Genomic DNA, 19,497 nt, shown 5'->3' on the forward strand with positions numbered 1-19,497 from the left:
TTAGATGTTTGTATCTTGTGTACAGGGTGTATACTCTCCCGGCAAGAGACACTGGCTTAAGGTGAAGAAGGATTACCTGATGGATGGAGCCATGGCAGACACGGCAGACCTACTGGTGTTAGGAGCCTGGTATGGCACTGGGCAAAAGGGTTAGTGAATCCCTACAAAATTTATGTTTTTTGGGAATTTTATAGTTTTGGTTTTGAATACACGGAAAGGGAAATGTCAGATATAGACTGGAAAGCAGAACATTCTGAATAAAATATCCCTTTTGACTTAATCGGAAGAAATGTAGATTTCGCATATGTCTACCATCTCTAAATATCAACCTAAAGATTTATTATTAGTTTATTCCATTGACTGCAAATGAAATTTTTTAAAATTTGTACCCTCAGGTACTGAATTCATTTTTCATTTTTTAATGGAAATCATTGCGTGGGTGGTTAGGGTCAATTAAAACTATTAAATGGCCATATAACATGTTAAAATAGTAATTTTACTATCTTATATTTTAAGGGGAGCCAGTCGCGAAAATATATCAAAAAATGGATATTTTAAAAATAATATTTTTTTATTCTTTGTTTCTTCCAGATTAAGAATATATATAACACTTTATAGTTATTATATTTCGTTATTGATATAAAAAATTGTTAGTAAACCCTTACACTCAATTTTGAAGTTCGCTCTAAGACTGGCCTGCGTTTGGAGTGTTTTGTTATAGTATAGTGTTTCACTTTGGAATTTATTTTTCTGCTTAGGTTGGCTACATTGGTTTGTTTGTATTCTGCATTGTAAAATAATCATAAAGCCATAAAGTGATAATGTTAGTATATGTAAGTTAGAATGTGTTGGACACGTACAGAAACATGTAGAAACCAGATTGCGGAAGTTGAAGAAAGAAAATAAAGGCATTAAATTGAGCGATGGTAAGTTATTGGCAGGAAAAGGAAGACTAACAGATGAAGAGATAGACCAGTTGCAAAGGTACTATGGCCTAGCCATTAGGAAAAATACAGAAAGCGTTGAGGCTATGCAAATAGCGATATGGGCCACCTTTCACCATAAATTATCTTCTGATGAGAAGCCTCAGCACCAGCTGTGTCCTAATGATAGATAAACATGGTGTCAGTACAATAAGCAGAAACAAAAAGGAGAAGCCTACAGCCACAAACACTCTTTGCGAGACGCTGTCATGGATTTGATCAAACCTGTTTTTAGAGATTTGTCAAATCCAAATCTTTTGAAACGGTGCTTACATGGGAAAACTCAGAACCTGAACGAGAGTCTGAATGGTGTTATTTGGCACAGATTGCCTAAAACTGTTTTTGCAGTACTAAATGTAATTAAATTAGGTGCAACTGATACTGTCATGTGCTTCAATGAGGGATCCATAGCCAAAACTAATGTCCTCTAGCTCCTAGGGTTTCAACCCGGAAAGTTTATGGTCGAAGACCTACGGAACATTGATAGCGAAAGGATAAAAAGAGCCAATATAGAAGTAAGAGAGAAAAACAAGAAGAATAGAGTAAGAAGGAGGCTTTTGAAGAAGAAACAAGAAGAGAGTGAAAGTGCTGATTACTGTCCTGGTGGATTTTAGAAGTAGTGTTTAGATTTTTTGACTTTAAACTCAATTTCCCGAAAACTCGTGTTTTCTTAAACTTAGGAACCATTATTTCAAAAACTATTCAACGTATCATCTTCAAATTTTGTACATACCTTCTCCATACTATGATGAGTAATGCCATGCATTGTTGTTAGATTTTAACCAATATAGGCTATAATAAAAAAAAATATATAACTTTTTTACTGGTTATTAATTTTTTAAGCAATGTTTAGTTTTGTTTTATAATTTGAACCATTTATGCAATAACACTCAAATTGCATGAAATTATTCCTTAAGTAATAACAATCACACACCAAAAATTTCAAGTCTGTATCTTTAATACATTTTAGTTAAACGGTACCTAAGTGTCATTATGTTTCTCCATATAAATAGCATGGGAGGAGCCGTCGCGACTGGCTCCCCTTAAGCTTTTAGTTACCTAACAATAATTAGATTTATACCAAATCTACCACTAAAAATGGGGATTATAAGCTTGCATTCGTCACTCCCAAGTTTGAAGGTTAGGCCTTGCTACATAACTTTTTTAACCCTCGAACTGGCAGTCATTTCTTTTTCTGATGGCAGGCCATTTTGTAGTGCTTTGTGCTTGTTTGTAAAATATACAAAATAAAAAATATTTTGTATTTTAAAAATAAACCTATAAGTGTAAATACATCATTTTTAAGGAAAATGTGGAGATAATTATGGTAAAAAACATTATGAAGAAACCATAAAAAAAGACTACACTAAATTTGTGTGGACCTGCCCTTGGTAAATGTGATAATATTATAAATATTAGAATCTGAGATAGCCAATTTATTCTTCATTTTATTTAGTTTCAGGAAATATATAATGGTATCCAGGTTCTCCTGAGAAAAATTATATATATATATATATATATATATATATATATATATATATATATTGTACGGGGCATGTTCAGAGAGTTTTACTTACTTGTTTTAAAAAAAAAGTAAAACAATTTTTTTTGTACACAATTTTATTTCTATGAAAGCCCAAGCCTTAAACTATTTTTCAACATAGTTTCCACCGATGTTGAAACACTTGTCATAGTGGATGATCCATTTGTCTATACCCTCTTCGTAAAAGGTTTCCACCAACAAACGTAGCCATGACTCCACGGCAGTTTTCACTTCATCGTCAGTTTCACCGCCTAGCACTTCATGTGTAGGAACAAGTGGTAGTCAGACGGTCCCAAGTCCGGAGTGTAGGGCAGGTGATCGAACTGCTCCCAACGAAATTGTCGAACCAATGTTTGAGTGTCACCAGTGGTATGAGGCCGAGCATCGTCATGGAGCAACACAATTCCATTACTGAACATTCCTCTCCATTTGTTTTGAATTGCCCGCCTTAGTTTTCTTAAGGTTTCGCAATACATTTCCACATTAATGGTTTCACCTTTTGGGAGAAAATCAATCAGCAAAACACCTTTCCGATCCCAAAAGACAGTGCACATGATTTTTTGTGCAGACATTGTCGTCTTGAATTTTTGTTTCTTCGGGGATTGCGTATGTTGCCACTCTATTGACTGCTGTTTGGATTCCAGTGTTACAAAATCCTCACCATCATCACTGTACTGTGTGAGAAAAGTCAAAGCACTTCCGAGTCTCTTGGTTTTGTGCACGTCAGTAAGCATTTTTGGAACCCATCGTTAACACAGCTTGCGATAACCTAAGCAGTCTGTAATAATTTTGTACAAGAGTGCTTGGAATTTGTTGGAAATCGCGTTGTCATAGTGAAACGTCTGTTCTTTTTGATTTTTTAGTTAACTGCCCTTACCCTTACCCCATCGGTGACGAGAGAAGACCAACCGCTCTGATTCTCATTATGCAAATTTGTTCAACTACGATTGAACATTCTAATTCTAAGCCACAATTTAGATGGTATGTTGGTTATTATACCATTCTTTCACTCATCATGTGTTCCCTGTAAACATCTCGAAGTTGACTTTCAGCCCGTTTCACATTCGTTGTGTTCAAAAATCTTATTATAGAACAAAGCTCACAATCGGCGGGATCACTAATTGTCTTCAACATTTTAAACGTTCAGAGAAAACCGAAAACACAACGTAGAACAACTAAAATGGCATGAACAAGGACAACTAGTACGCATGCACAGAACACCGTTTGCAGCGCTATTGTTGTAGTAGAATGAAACAGTATTTACTTTTTGAACACGCCTCATAAAAACCACAAATAGTACACAAAACTCTAAATTTGTTACTACGGGTAAGATTATTTTCCAAAATGTACAAATAATATAATACTTACACTAAATGTTTCCAAAATATACCAAAATTTAGAGAGTCATATGTGCTACAAAACAATAAATAAATGAATAACCACTCTCAATTTTTGTATTTTTGAATAGTGGTGGGACACCTAAACTTGTTTCTATGGGTACAATTATTGTCAAAAATTAGTAAAAAAAAACAATTTTTACATTATATATTTCTAAAATATACGATAACTTAGCTTAGTATAGCCTAAAACAAAGCTATCAAAAGCTATAAACCAACATAACGTCGCTTAAGAAACAGGACCGCCTAAGTGACATTTGGTCAACTTTTCAGGCGGGACAAAAAACTTTCTCTTTACCACAGATAATGTCAAATCGTGATTTAATTTTTACCTGTTTTCACATTTTTAACCCTCCGAGCGTCCATCATATTTTATGAAGTGCACACCTATTTTGTGAGATTTTGCAGGCTCTCCTTGTAAAATCTATAATAAATCTAAATATTAACTTAAATATAAAGTGTTATATACCATTTTTTCTGCAAATAACTGAGCTGACTGTATAACTATAAAGTTAAAAAAATAATTCTCTTTACCTTAGAAGTAAAGAAATTAAAAAATAAATAAAAAATAAAAAACTTTTCAAAAAGTATGGACATGTATTTAAAATATAAATATATTAAAAATTCAGAATAGCCAAATTATGGGGAATTTCGTCCTGAAGACAGAAATGTATAATGTTAAATAGTTTATGTATTTATTTTATACATATTTTTATGAAAAAGTGCACATTTGACAATCTTCCTAATTGCAGTAGTTATATAACACACATTTATATAACAATGTTCTTAGTCTTTTTGCTATCGAAGTGCTATCGAGAGAGATTATGAGACATCTCTGGCATTGGCAGCAGAGGTGGGCAGTCTTCTTTTGGCTGAAAACTTGGAGCTGAAAAAGGATGCTGAGGACCTAAGCACCCGAAACTCAGCGCTGGAGGCTAAACTTGCTGAACTGGAGGCAACACTGGAAGATCGAACTGAAGCCGAGGAAAAATACCTACAAAAAATTGAAGAATCGGGAAGAAAACTACAAGAAGCTATAGCCCAGATCGCAAAGGAAAAACAAAATAAGACAAGAACTACAGAACTTTTACGAGGATCAATGACACAAGACAGACTCTCATTTTTTGATGAACAAGCAAATAAAATATTAGAAACTAGAACAAATAATCCTTAATCTCAAAAGAGAAAAATCTTGGACAAAAGAGATTTGCTGGACAAAAACCAACAAGACTCAAAGAAATTCAAAAATGTAGAAACGCAAACCATACAACCAGCCACAGCCTACACAACAGCACCGTCAAGTCCAACACCAGTGAAGCAATTACATGTAATAATAAACAAACCGAAATTAAACCAAGATGACAAAACGGGCCTACCTCAGACACCTAAACTCACTAGCGCTTCAGAAACACAAACAGATTACTCAGAATTTTATGTTCCCAACTACGCTGCCTCTCTATTAATTGAGCTGACTCAACTGAAGATTCGACAAGACCAACTAGAATGCTCTGTGGTAACTTTGCAAGAAAAACTGCTTAAGCAAGGTGAACAAACAAACCCTGCAACACCACCAGCACTCACACAAAGTACACCCACTGCAAAGAGTCTTCCTTGTTCTAAAAAACCATAACATAAGTAAGAGCAAAAAACAAACTGGGAAGGAGAAGAACCATTTCAGTGTATCTCTCCAAGTAGCCAAAAACAAAGCTCGGCATGAAGAACCTGCCAATGTAGAAACAGGCTTGAGAAGGACTACTGTAAATGAAGGATTAATTGAAGGGGATCAGAAGAGAGAAAAAACCACCACTGAGTGCTAAAATCCTCCCAAGTGGAGAAACCCTTGAGGAGTTTGTAACTAGAGAACTTGAAGCCCTCAAGGGATGCTCAGAAAATGACCATTTTCAAACCCAGCAACGCCAAATAAACCCATCAGTAAAAACTTTTCTAACCAAAAGTCAACCCCCACAAATATACATCAATATGGAAGTCGCCTCAAAAAATGAAAACGCTTTTTAGAAAACTGCCAACCAAAACAGGAAAGACACAAAAAACATACAAAACCACAGGATTTTCATCAACTCCACTCTGAAAAAAAGGACTCAGCCTCAGAAAATCTCAATTTTCCACCAGAATATAAGGGGACTGTCTAAAAAAGTTGAGAGGCTAAATCACTTTCTGAACCAGTTGCGCCCAACAGTACTGATTATTAACTGAACATGGGCTAAATCAAGATAATCTACGCTCAATATCAATTCATGGATATAAACTAATTACAGCTTTCAGCAGAGGCAATCATAAACTTGGAGGAGTTGCGATATATCTGGAGGAAACATCAGGCATTGAGGGAGAAGCAGCGGATATTGCCAACTACTGCATAGAATTAGTGTGTGAAGCAGCCTTGAATAAAGATCAAAATTAACAAACAATCACTACATAATATTGGGAGTTTATAGACCTCCAGGAGGACAAAGTAAACAAGCAATCGAGATGATAGCTAGTATCCTGGAAAATATTCGAGCAGAGACAAATCCAATACTTTTTAATGGGTGACGTTTAATTTTGACAGACTAACTGACAATCCAGAAAACCAACATTTTGAAGAAGAGCTGCTAAGTCATGGAATAATACGCCTCCCTCTCCCAGAAACACGCATAACTAACACTTGCAAATCATCTATAGACTGCATATGCACTAACATGCCCAATTCAACTGTCAAATTCAATATTTTTCAAACAGGCTTATCAGATCACACAGGCCAACAAAGTCTTTTACACCTAGAAAGTAAAATCCCACAAACATCAGTGAGTGAACACAGAAGAAATTTCAGTAAACAAAATCTTCAAAATCTTAAAACGGAGCTTATGAAAGTAGACTGGAGCTGTGTGTATAATGAGCCTGATGCTGAAGAAATGTACAATGCCTTTTACAGGAATGTAAGGCTGAATCTGGACTTAACTTGCCCCAAATAAGAAATCAAGAACCAAAAAAAAGATCTAAGCAAAATGGCAAGTACGATGAAGAAGCCAGGAGATTGAAAGAAATTTTTTCTCAGGGCCTTTCGGAAATATGAAGTAACTGGCAATGCTGCAGATAAGGCTGAAATGATCACTAAGAAAAAAGACTACGACCTCAAACTTAGAAACCTTAAACGTACTGCAGCAACAGAATACATAAATAAATCCGACAATAAATCAAAAGCACTGTGGACCATAATAAACTCAGAGAAGCAGGCTAAAAATCCAAGTGTAACACCTCTTCAAATGGAAATAAATGGTACATTTGAAAACAATCCCTCGTTGATTGCTGAAAACCTAAATAAATTTTTTGCAGAAGTAGCAGGAAATACACTGATAAAAAACAGAAATGATCTGCATTATGTCCCGCAGTCAATTCAAAACCCTCCCATTAGGCAATACATCGAAGTGTTCAACTTTGCTCCAACTAATGAAAAAGAAGTTTTAGAAATAAATTAGCTCTCTCAAATCAAAATTATCATGTGGTTTGGATGAGGTACCATCCAAGGCTGTCAAGCATTGTGCTGAACAACTCGCTGCCCCCCTTGCTGCTGTGATAAATAAATCATTTGAACAAGGACACTTCCCATCATTACTAAAATTATCGAAGATTTACCCAAAACACAAGACTGGAACAACTACAAAATTAGAGAACTATCGGCCAATCTCATTGATATCCACATTTTCAAAAATAATAGAAAAAAATTGCAATCAAAAGGGATGACTGAACATCTGCAAAACCAAGAGCTGCTAACAAAACATCAGCACGGCTTCTTAAAAGGAAGATCAACACTAAGTGCATTAGTCAGCTAGTTTGAATTTGTCACAGATCAGCTGGAGGACAACAAACTTGTAGCAGGCTGTTATGGTTGACTATAGCAAAGCTTTCGACTGCTTGGGACACGACCTCATTCTAACTAAACTGGCAACTCTAGGTGTCAGGGGAGGGTCGGGGAACTGGATAGCGAGTTACCTAGAAGGACGCCAACAGCTTGTAGAATTACAAACATCAACAAATGGTAAGAAGACATCCTTCAAATCCACCTTTCAACCCTCAAATAGAGGAGTACCACAAGGCTCAGTTTTGGGCCCTTTTCTGTTTGTCCTTTTTAACCAATGATTTTCCAAATTCCATAAATTTTATAACTCTGTAATGTATGCCGATGACACTACTCTCCTTCTAACCACAATTACTGCTGAAGAGCTCCACTCTGACATAATATCATCAACGCAAGAAACACTTCACTACTGTCTCCAAAACGACCTGGTAATAAATCCAAAAAAGACAACCTGCATAAAACTTTAGTAGGCGACTGGACGAGATACCAAAAATTCCTGATCTCTTGGTAGAAAAAGAAGCCAAATTACTGGGAGTTACCATAGACTCTGATCTTTCCTGGACTACTCATGTCAATAATTTGAGCAAGAAGCTGGCATCAGGAGTTTTTGTTGTGAGAAGAATGAAAGTGGATTGGAGGACTCGATATAGCGAAAGCAGCCTACTACGCCTTGATTGAATCCCACATTAGGTATGGTTTGATAGTGTTGGGGTGGCACAACCAAACAAAACCTAAATAGAATCCTAGTCCTACAAAAGAAAGCAATAAGAACACTTGCTGATCTAAAACCAACAGAGAGTTGTAGAGAATCTTTCAAAGCACTAGGAATTCTAAAAAGTATACTTTAAAAGAAAATAAACAGAAATTTTTTTTACAAAAAATATTATAAGATATTGAAATATAGCACAAAAAGTCACAATAACACACACATAAAACAATTCAGTAAACTATATAACTAGGAATTGATAACTATATAGCAAAGAAAACAGCACAAAATACACTGTCAATGGTGAAATTTACACTTTCGTATCTTAGCAACAACAAACAAGGCATATACGTTTCACTGGAAATAACAGCTGATGAAAACGATGTAGACTAATGTTCAATACAGACTACGAGAAATCCAAAGACCACTAAACACAAAGGAAAATTCACAAGCTTTTGAACTGTATAGGTTATACGGCGATTTGACCGGTATTAGCGTCGTAAAATGAATTTAAAGAGATGAATGTTCATAGTCAAAATTTTCGACAATGACGTTTAGTGAAAGTCCGAGTCGTCGAAAATATCGACGATGGACGCTCGGAGGGTTAAGTTCTGTGAACGGTATTAGGTCATTTAATTAGTATTTACCATTCATGTTTTATATAATGCACTTAGGCGGTACTGCCGCTTATTATTATTTTCGTTAGGTACTTAGGCGGTATTGACGGGTTTTGTTTAACTGGCTTTAGAGCGTAAAAAAAGTTGTTTTCATCAAATTTTTGTTTTATTAGTAAAGTAATTAAAATATAAAACCACTTATTTCAATTAATGCTGAAAATCAATATGGGGAAATAACAACTCATTAAAATGCAAAGATAAAAATTCTTTATTTTTGTTGTATTCTTATTTGTATAAAGTAAGCATACATTTCAAATATAAGTACTTGTAAATGGTTATTATCATCATTACATTATGAAAAGTTGTATAAATTTTAAATGGTAGAATCTATACAATTTGGGGGAAAAGTACTAGCTATGGTTAAATAATACAACAATAGTATAATAAAACTAAATTATGATAGTAAGGAATCAGTAAAATCCAAATCAATAAAAGGTTTACTTGTTTTTGTACGGCAGACTGTCATGAAATTCATGACAATCTCTAGGAATAAATTGCTTCAGTTCCTGAAGGTGTTTCCACTTTGATTCAGTGATAGGGAGTCTCTGTTTGTTAAGTGGCGGGAAGTCAGTTATTGGCTCAACATTTTTCAACATTTGTTTCCGACTTTGGGGCAGTTCCTTGAATTCATCATTGAAATTGAGTTTGTAGAGGATCTTTCCATCCGGCTGGTACTGTAATGCTTTTACATCGTTAATCTTTGGGTCTGATACATTTCTACCGGGTCTTATTGAATTGTAAAACATAGTGCTGGGCTTTGAAAAATCTTTAAAAAACTGGTGTGTCAAAAAACACAGACCTGTAAGGAATAGGTGCTTTCCTGGCTTCTAAGGTCAGGCTGTGATACGTGCTCTGCAGATAAATTTCTTTTCTTCCCTGTTTGTTGTAGCTAGGTTGGAGCAGGGATTCAATTTTGCTGTGAACTGAGTCACACTCCATCTGAGTATGACCCTTCACTAGCCACTTTTGTTCGATTACTACGTTGGATTCCATCGATAGATGTAGCAAGGCATTTGACAGTATGGCATTTTTATTTTGGGCTCCACAGCCATCTGACCATAAAGCAATAGGTTTTTTGTCTTCTGCAAGCATAGTTTTTAAATTATCAATAATGCAGGATGCATAAGTTGACGCTTCAAGTGAAGATGCTGTTTCGTCAAACCAGTACACTTAACATCTTTGTTCCCCAAATTGTACATAGTGAAATTGTGTACTGCTAACTTAGTTTTGAAGTACATGAAACTGGCATTCAAGCAAGGCGCTAACTTTACTGCTTCAACATCCTGAGTGAAAGCGTAATGCAATCCTTGAATGGCTTTCGCTTTGTCAATTTGTTTTTGCTCTCTAGCTTGTTCTTTTTCAATTATATGTTTGTTATACTCCTCCTCAGTAACGGTTCCATTTTTTATCTCAAAGGCAGAACAAAGATCGCATTTATCCTTTTTCGGTGCATGTATAGCTAGGTTCTTCTGTTTGAAAATCTTATCAAATGTAAACCTACTAAGTGGAACAGTGCTACTGGTCTGACATTGGTTCTTATACAGATCATAGAGCTGAGTCTTGGACACAATCGTTGTTTCTAGATACAAAGATGTAGAAGTGGATCTACAATAATGGGCGGGAAGTTTGGGCAAACTGTCAAAAAACTTGTTTAAAAACTCAATCTGAATCGGATTTACCCTTCTTTCTCCAATATTATCATGAGATGTCTGAAATGAAGAGGCAGTACCTGTAAATTGTCCAGGCGTGTCTAACCAGTATCGTACAGTCCATTTCTTAATTCCTAAGGTTTGTAGAAACATGTTCTGGCAGACTTTCATCTTTTTGCCATTTACAGTCAAATAGTAAGTCAGGGTATCGTTTCTTCTTGATTCATCACCTTCAGCTACCCTCCGTTTAACTGGTGTTTGTAAGACATTGTTTGCTATGAAAACTTTTCTTTGATCCCAGTTCATATTATTCCAATAGTTTGAAAAGATTTCTTGTCTCTCTTGTTGTATTATGCTGTTACAAAACCTAACTTTGGACCGTTCACAAAATCTTGAAGTACACGGAGGTCCCATCCTTCTTCCTTCTCTCTCTGTGTCATGGTAGGTTTTTTCCTTCGGCTGTTTTTCTAAACCCTAAATATGCTTGCCCTTTCGTTCTTTTTTCCTTTTCAGCATTTCTTTTCCATTTAGTGATATCAGAAATTTTACTTCTCACTCTGTTTCTTACAACGGGCTGTTCTTCAGGAGGTTCCGGACCTTGTTGGTTTACTTTCACTTCTGGTGGCTGCTGGATTACTTCTACTTCTGGTGGCTGCTGGTTTACTTCCACTTCTAGTAGCTGGTGATTTTCTTCCACATCTAATATCTGCTGCTGGTCACGTAAAGGTGAAGATTGAACAATCAAGCTGCTGTTAATTGATGGAATATAATCAAGATCGTTGGGGTCGTCAAAACTTGAGTCACTATCTGCAATTAAAGTGTCTTTCTGAACGTTAAAATAGTTATTTCTAATATCAGGGAGCTGATGTTGTGTCGTGCTACACGATGAGACAGCTGTATCAACAATATCACGTATATTCAAAGTGGTAGACACATCCTGCAATTCCATTTCCATAGTGCTTAGGTAGCAGAGAGAATCTGTTACAATGTCCTCTTCAGCACCTGTAATAAATTCAAACTAGTTAGGAGCAATCCAAGCTCAAAAGAATTGATTATTTTCTGTTTACCAAAGTTGTATACCATTGTAAGTGTATTGGGCAAACAAAGAAAGAGAGAGAAAGAAAGAAATTACATTTATTCTCTTCTTTCAGCACACAAAATACATAATACATTACAAATTATGCAGTAATCATGTATAACTATCATTGTTACAAATGATAAAATCTAAAATAGCTTTCACTTGTTATAGTACCTCGGCCAGCTAAAACAAAACGTGGTGGTGTCCCTTGGAAACCATGAGGAAAATAATTGCACTACCATACAATAATAAAGAGAATTTTTGGCTAAAACAAGACAACTGAAATGATACATCAATGATGCAGGGCAAACTCTGAATTTTTCTATACAGTACGGTACTAAGAGCTTCACACTTTCAAATCGTACTAATAAATAAATAAATTGTTGTCAATAAGAACACAATAGTTGTCCGTTTTCAAAACTTATGATTGCTTTTTAAATATTAAAAAAATTATTAACACATAACAAATACCGTAACTTAGTTAATACATACTACTTACTTGTCATTTTAATCTTCTTTAAATTGTGGTTTTCATTGCCAGAAGAACTTTGATGTGACCTCTTAGTAGCTCTTTCAATTGTGGATGTACTAAATCCCATTTCTTTTAAGATCTCTGACGATGTGAAAAACCTCCCTCATCCTCAGAATTTCTTGAACTATCCATCACTGTACTCTAAAAAAATAAAATTTATCAGTGTAATTCAATTGTTAAATCTTTCATAATATCTGCATTCAGAGGAGGACATTAAAGATAACAATATATCATAACGTAGTCATTGCTATGGTATACATCCCTGGTAATTAAAAGTATGTATTTTTGACTTAAGCTTTAAGTTGAAGTTCATTTGTGACTTTGTTGATGCAAACATGTAATTTATGACAATAAAATATTATTTATTTTATTAATGAAGATGCTATTTCAGAAGCGGAATGATAAAACAATTTTATTAAGACGAAAAATAAAAACAACTTAATGTGTAAGGTATCTACTGTTAGGTTCAAAACCGCCTATCTGCTAAAACTCACGAAAAGCAGAACCGCATATCTTGAGTTGTGTAAAGTTAGGTTAAGCTAGAAACTGTTTTAGATAAATGTAGTGTTAATTCACTATAAACAAGATCACAAAGCAAAGAGCTTTTCCATGAGTAAAACATAGTTTTATTCTTACCTTAATGACGCCAAAGGTTGCACAATGTAGACACAATTCCAATAGAACAGCGACGAAATGCGAGCCGGTATCTACTGACTGATGGCTTGCCTCGCTATATAGGCGGTACTGCCACTGAGGTTGGAGATAGGTGGGGCTGTTTCAAATGCGATAGTGGCGCTATCTGTTAGAGTTTTGTTGAACTAACAGAGCCAAACGGTCCGCAGAGAAATTCTGCGTCCATTGATACCAATAACTCAATTTCAGCAAAAATGTCACTTAGGCTGTCCTGTTTCTTAAGCGACGATAATAAATCATACCTGTAATATATGACTAATTTTCAAAATGGCTAAAAGAAGATGATCTTTCTGGCAAGTTTATGACGTAACTGTAACACCACTGTTGTCAAAACAGCAAAACAAATTTCATCATTGAAATAAGCAATTTTTTCTGTTTTAAATTGTATATAAATAGTAATGGTAGTGTTGATTTATGCACTATATGAACTGTCAAAACACGTGCCTGTCCGATAATGTCGGTTGCCACCCATAAATCGATTCAGATCAACATTATATGTCGATAGCCAGTTCTAGGGTTAATTTCTTCATCACCACTTATATTCAAAATTTCATCATTAAAGTTACCATCACCCCCTTCATTTTTACTTTCATTGAGTAAGTTCCCCACAAAGTTATTAAAACTCTCAGAAAAGAATGATGTCAGTTTACCGCGACGTCATTTCAGACGGAAACTAATCAAAACAAACAAGGAAAGATAACATCAACAGATGAAAAGGTAAACAACAATTGATTTCGAAAGAATAGACCAGCTTCAAAATCGATCATGTTATGACTATTGATATAATATAATTTAAACAAATGCCAAAATAATCAATATCAGGAATATTTTTCAACTCGAAAATTACGAACTTAGCGTGATGGGCAGTGCCCGTAGTTAGTAGTATCAAAACTACTTTCTCTGCCATTCATCATTGTATTTAAGCAGGTTTTGTCTGAGGATTTGTGCAGTAAAATATTAACTTTTTGCGGAACATTACAAAAAATGTATGTCATGTATAATTTATAAGATATAAGTCGTATTTTGTACCACGAATAAATTAATAAAAATAACAAGTTTATTGTAATGCACAAGTTTTGTGTGCATAAATAAAAAATATACTTACAAAAGATAAAAAGTAGAAAATTACATTAATATGAGGGCTATTCATAAAGTAAGGAATGTTTTGGAATTTAAAAAAAACAAAATACAAGAAAAACATTTTATTACATATGTGTGAAAGAGGGACTAAAATACTACTTTTTTTTATAATCACCATACAAATTCAGGACTTATTGTAGCAGTGGACAAGCTTTGAAATTCTGCCATCTGTGATCTCAGCCACTGAATGATGCATGCCTGGAACTCCTCATCATTGTGAAAACGCTGTGTTGCAAGCAAGGTCTTCATTCTCAGAAACAAGTGAAAATCACTTGGATCAAGATCAGGACTGTAGCGGGGATGAGGAAAAACTTCTCAATTGATCAAGTACATGAGTTCTTGTGTACAATAGACAATAGACAAATATTTATTGTACAATACGTTTTCTGGTATCACAATGTAATAAAAACTGGTACATAGTCAATTTTCCATGTGAGGTCGGTCGGACATTGTCATGCAAAAAAATGTGTGGTAACCTAGCTTCTATGAAACAATTTCAAACAGTAAAGTCCGTGAAACTTGTGGGAAACATAGAAAAAGCTCAGTTATTGTGAAACAGCGGTTTTCACAAATCTTTTCGTCAACTTTGGCAACCAGATCGTCAGTCGTTATGCTCCGACATCCACTACTCTCTTGATCATGAAAGTTTTTTTTCTGCAATTTTAAAACTGAATGCACCATTTCCCAACAGAACTTTCAGTCATTACATTTTTGCTGTACACTTCACAGTTCCTGATGAACTTCTATTGGTTTTAAGCTTTTGGGCCAACATAAACAAATCACAGACCGCACTTCACAATTGGCGGGATTTTTGATTGCAGCACACATTTCAAATTTAAATATTAAACAAATGGGCAGTGCGGAGATATTCCCATTGTCCAGATGCTGACTGGCATGCCGAGCACAAGCACACCAGTACATACGCAATTTGCCTGGTGGCATCAGGTGGAAACATTCCTTACTTTCTGAATAGCCCTTGTATATTGAAGTATGACTGTCATGTAAACAATAGATGTTTTGTTGCAGGTGGTATGATGTCTGTGTTTCTGATGGGATGTTATGACCCTCACACCAAGAAGTTCTGTACTGTCACAAAGGTACACACAGGCCATGACGACAAGACCTTGGAGAGGCTTCAGGTAACCATGGAATGGTAATCATTGTATTAATAATTTATTTTGGTTTGATTTTATTTTTCCAGCATAAGTTTTTTACTATTAGCTTTAAATTTGTTATTCGTGTGAGAAAGGGAGTTTCAAAAGAAATTGTAAAACGATCATTCAATATTTATAAAAAATCAACTCAAACTGATCTAATCATTCCAAAATATTCAAATCGTCCATGGCAACACAAAATGGCTGTGTTTCACTCAATAATACACAGACTTATGAATATTCTCATGAATTAAAAAAGTTTTAATGAAGAAAAACAATAGTATATTTGGCAACAAAAATGGATATAATCCTAAAATAATTTATTCAATTATGAAAAAGAAAAGTAAAGTAAAAGCAGGAAAGAATGATAATTTAGAAAAAGAAATATGTGTGTACCACACAACACCAAACTGAATAAACCAATTCAAAAAACCAAACCATTTTAAAAATCAAAATTCAAATTTAGTTATAAAACTAAAAACAACAGTTTCAAATTAATCCAAACATTTAAAAAAATGAAAATTCTAATCAGTAATTTTATATATTTCTAAAACATGGTATCTGCAAAAAAAGTGCAGTGAATGTGATAAATGTTACATTAGTCAAACCAGTCAAAATTGTATGTCAAGATTTAGAGAACATATTCAGGCACTAACATCAAATAATCAGACTAGCATGAAATGAAATTTTGGTGAACATTTAGTTACTTCAAATAATTTGTACAAAGGATTTCAAAATTACTTGGAATTATACATTTTGAACTAAAAGGTGAAACATGAAGTCTAAAGAAGAGTTACAAATTCTAATAAACTATAACAGAGATCCTCAAAATGTATTGAATATTGTGCAAGTTAGCAATAATTTAAGAACAAATATTATAAGAATTCCTATTTAAGAACAAATATTCAAATTAAAAGAAAAGTCCACATAAATTGCATAGATATTTATTTGACTAACTAAATCATATAGTGTAACCTGTGTTCTATATTTATATTATTTTTGTTGTATTTTGTACTTTGCATGTATATATATATATATATATATATATATATATACATGCAATAGTAAGTAATTTTCAAAATAAATACAACAAAAATAATATATATATATATATATATATATATATATATATATATATATATATATATATAGTCTCTTAGAGCAGTTTCAAAAGAAAACTATAATTTTTTCATACAATATTTCGTTGTAATTAACCCTTTGAGTGCCAAGTATTTATTGAGTGGGTATACTGAAAAGTGCCAGGTATTTTTCTAGTTAGTGTACCTAAAAGTGCCAGCCCTTTTTCAGGCATTTTGCAAGGTTTTAGTAAAAAATTCACAGTTCGATTATTTAATACGCTATCAACATGATTCTTTTTTTATTTTTCTCTGAAAACTCTGTTTCATTAACATAAAATAACAAAGTTACCATAACACTAAATTTAGGAATACCAAAAATGGACTCACCTAAAAAAAAATTAATAATATTTTTTAATTTCATTTTTCAACCAAATTATTATGACCAAAAAAATTCATATCCTTTTCTTAGTCCATATCACTGGAGAGTGTATGCAATTGTCTGTAAATCTTGAAAAATTTATATTATTATCTTCAACAATGAGTAAGTTATACAACTTTTAAGAAACTATTGTCGCATTGTTCCTGGTAGCTATGGCAATCAAAAATGTTTATATGTGAGTTTCATAATTTCAAGTTTGATCGGAAGTGTACTATAACAATTTATTTTGAAAAAAAACGCTTCTTCACAAACATTTGAATATGATATTATTTAAAAATATTAAAGGTTACAATTTTTAGTGACTTTTTCCCGAACGTCCGGTAAAATCGGACGTCGGCACTTTTCGGCCAACTTTTGTCGTCCGGTAAAATTGTACATTGGCACTTTTTGGCCAACTTTCGTCGTCCGGTAAAATCGGACGTTGGCACTCAAAGGGTTAACAACTTTTTCAAGTACACTTATACACAGAATAAAATAAACAAACAAAAGAAGAAACACCTGATAATAAACATTCTAAATGTAAATACAATTTTGACATGTAAACAAGTTTTGATTAGTTGTTAATTTAACAATAGTAACATAATATAATGTAATTTTGAATTTAGGTAAATTTGTATCACAATCTAATTATTCAAGTGGAAAACAATAATTTAGCGAATGTTAAGTCCATATGGTTGTTTTGATTTTAATATTAGTTGGTGTGCCAATTCATTATTCCTTAAATTTAAATCATTTCGAGAGCTGTTTTCACAAGGAGTAATTTTGCTTATAGCTTTGAGTTTGTAACAATCCTCAAAGCTTTTGTTATGGTGAATAGCGTGTAAGGCTACTGGTTTTTTGTCTTTGTGATTGATAGAAAAAACGGTGACCGGTCATTCTTACCCGCAAAGAATTTGAGGTTTGCCCAATGTTGTCCTTGTGACAAAACCTATAGGTTAGCTGGTAAATTGAATTGTTGGAGGTACAGTCCAATTTACCAGGTATTGGATAAGTTTTTTTAGTGACGCTACTTTGGAATTGATCGGTCTTATCCATAATTTTGCAAATACCACAACGTGGTTTATTACAAGGTTCACAGCCAAAAGATAAATTTTCATAATTTTTTCCAACATGAATTTTGGGCCTTACAAGCATATTCTTCAAATTTTTAGGTTTCGTAAATACTATTCTAGGTGGCCTGGACAATAATTTCTCAGTTACGGGCGAGTTTTTTAAAATTTCATAGCCAAGTTTCATAACTTTATTGAATTTGTGCAAACCAGGATAAAATTTAGTCTGAGCTGCCAGTTCAAAAGTTTTTTAGGGTATCCCCTGTTAGAAAGAGCTTTAGTAAGTTTGCTTTTGTAAATTTTGAAATCTGAAGCGTTTGTACATAAGGATTTGGCTCTAAGGGAAAGACTTTTTGGAATGGACTTTTTTACATGATTTGGATGGCAGTTACTGTAATGTAAGTAATTCATTTTATTAGTACCCTTAACATGTATTTTGGTTTTTAAAATACGATTTTCTAGAAAAACTTCAACATCCAAAAAAGTGACGATTTTGTGATTAATATTCCAATTAAAGTTAAGACATGAAAATTTATTTAAACTATCAAGAAAATGATGAAGTTTTCTCTAACCCATGATTCAAGACTACAAAAATGTCATCTATAAATCTTAGCCACAATAAAGGAAGGAAATTTTGAGTTTTAAGAAAAGTTTGTTCTACAAATCCCATAAAGGTTGGCGTAGTATGATGGGGCCATTCGAGTACCCATCGCTGTTCCTTTAATTTGGAGATAGTTCTGATCCATGAATTTAAAATTATTATTGTTAAAATTAAATGAATGAGTGAGGTTAGAAAGTTTGTTGAAGGTTTAGTATTATTTGGCCTTCTTTCAAGAAAATGTGTGGCGGCTTCCAGACCACCTTGATGTGGAATGTTAGTGTAAAGCGATTCTACATCTATCGTTACAAGAATCGTCTCATCAGGAAGTGGCTGGTGAACATCCTTGAGTCTTGATAAAAGTTTATCAGAAAGTATTTCTTAAATAAACTTAAGATGAAGTAAATAAACTTTGATGTTCAAAAGGAGTTAATTACCATGAATAGCACCGTTCATTATTTCGTGAGATGCACAAAAGTTAATGCTGAACCATTTGGTAGTTTGTTTTTACTGTTGATCCAAGACAATCATGCTCATCATTAGTGTTTTATACCAATGTCCATTTTATTTTTATTGACATTTATGAATATTTGAGGTTGAATGGTGTTAGGAATTTTTGTGTACCACACCCAAAACACTGGAAAACGGTGCATCATAAATTACGACTTTGCCAGTTCCAAGGTTAACTGAGCCAGCTCAATTTAACAGTCAACCTATCAAATTGGACTGGTGGGAAAAATATGTTTTTTGTCAAGGTGTCAGGTTTTAAAAAATCCAATAAATTCATTGTGAATTATACTATTAAAAACTGTTATAATTTGTTACAAGAAATAATGACTTTACATGCATAATTCTGTAGCTATAGCTTTTTATGCCTGTACGAATCATGAAATAAATATAATTTATACAATAAAATAGTAATTTAGC

General features: G+C 33.8%; 1 protein-coding gene across 1 annotated transcript in view; it reads left to right on the top strand.

Moving 5' to 3' along the window:
* The window catches only part of LOC124358407 (DNA ligase 3-like), a 109,156-nt gene that overhangs the window by 70,061 nt on the left and 19,598 nt on the right, over positions 1–19,497 (top strand). Inside the window, 2 exon segments of the mRNA XM_046810706.1 lie at positions 26–149; positions 15,278–15,390. Coding sequence (XP_046666662.1) covers positions 26–149; positions 15,278–15,390 — 237 coding nt within the window.

This window comes from Homalodisca vitripennis, chromosome 3, assembly GCF_021130785.1.
Source record: "Homalodisca vitripennis isolate AUS2020 chromosome 3, UT_GWSS_2.1, whole genome shotgun sequence".
NCBI classification, from domain to species: domain Eukaryota; kingdom Metazoa; phylum Arthropoda; class Insecta; order Hemiptera; family Cicadellidae; genus Homalodisca; species Homalodisca vitripennis.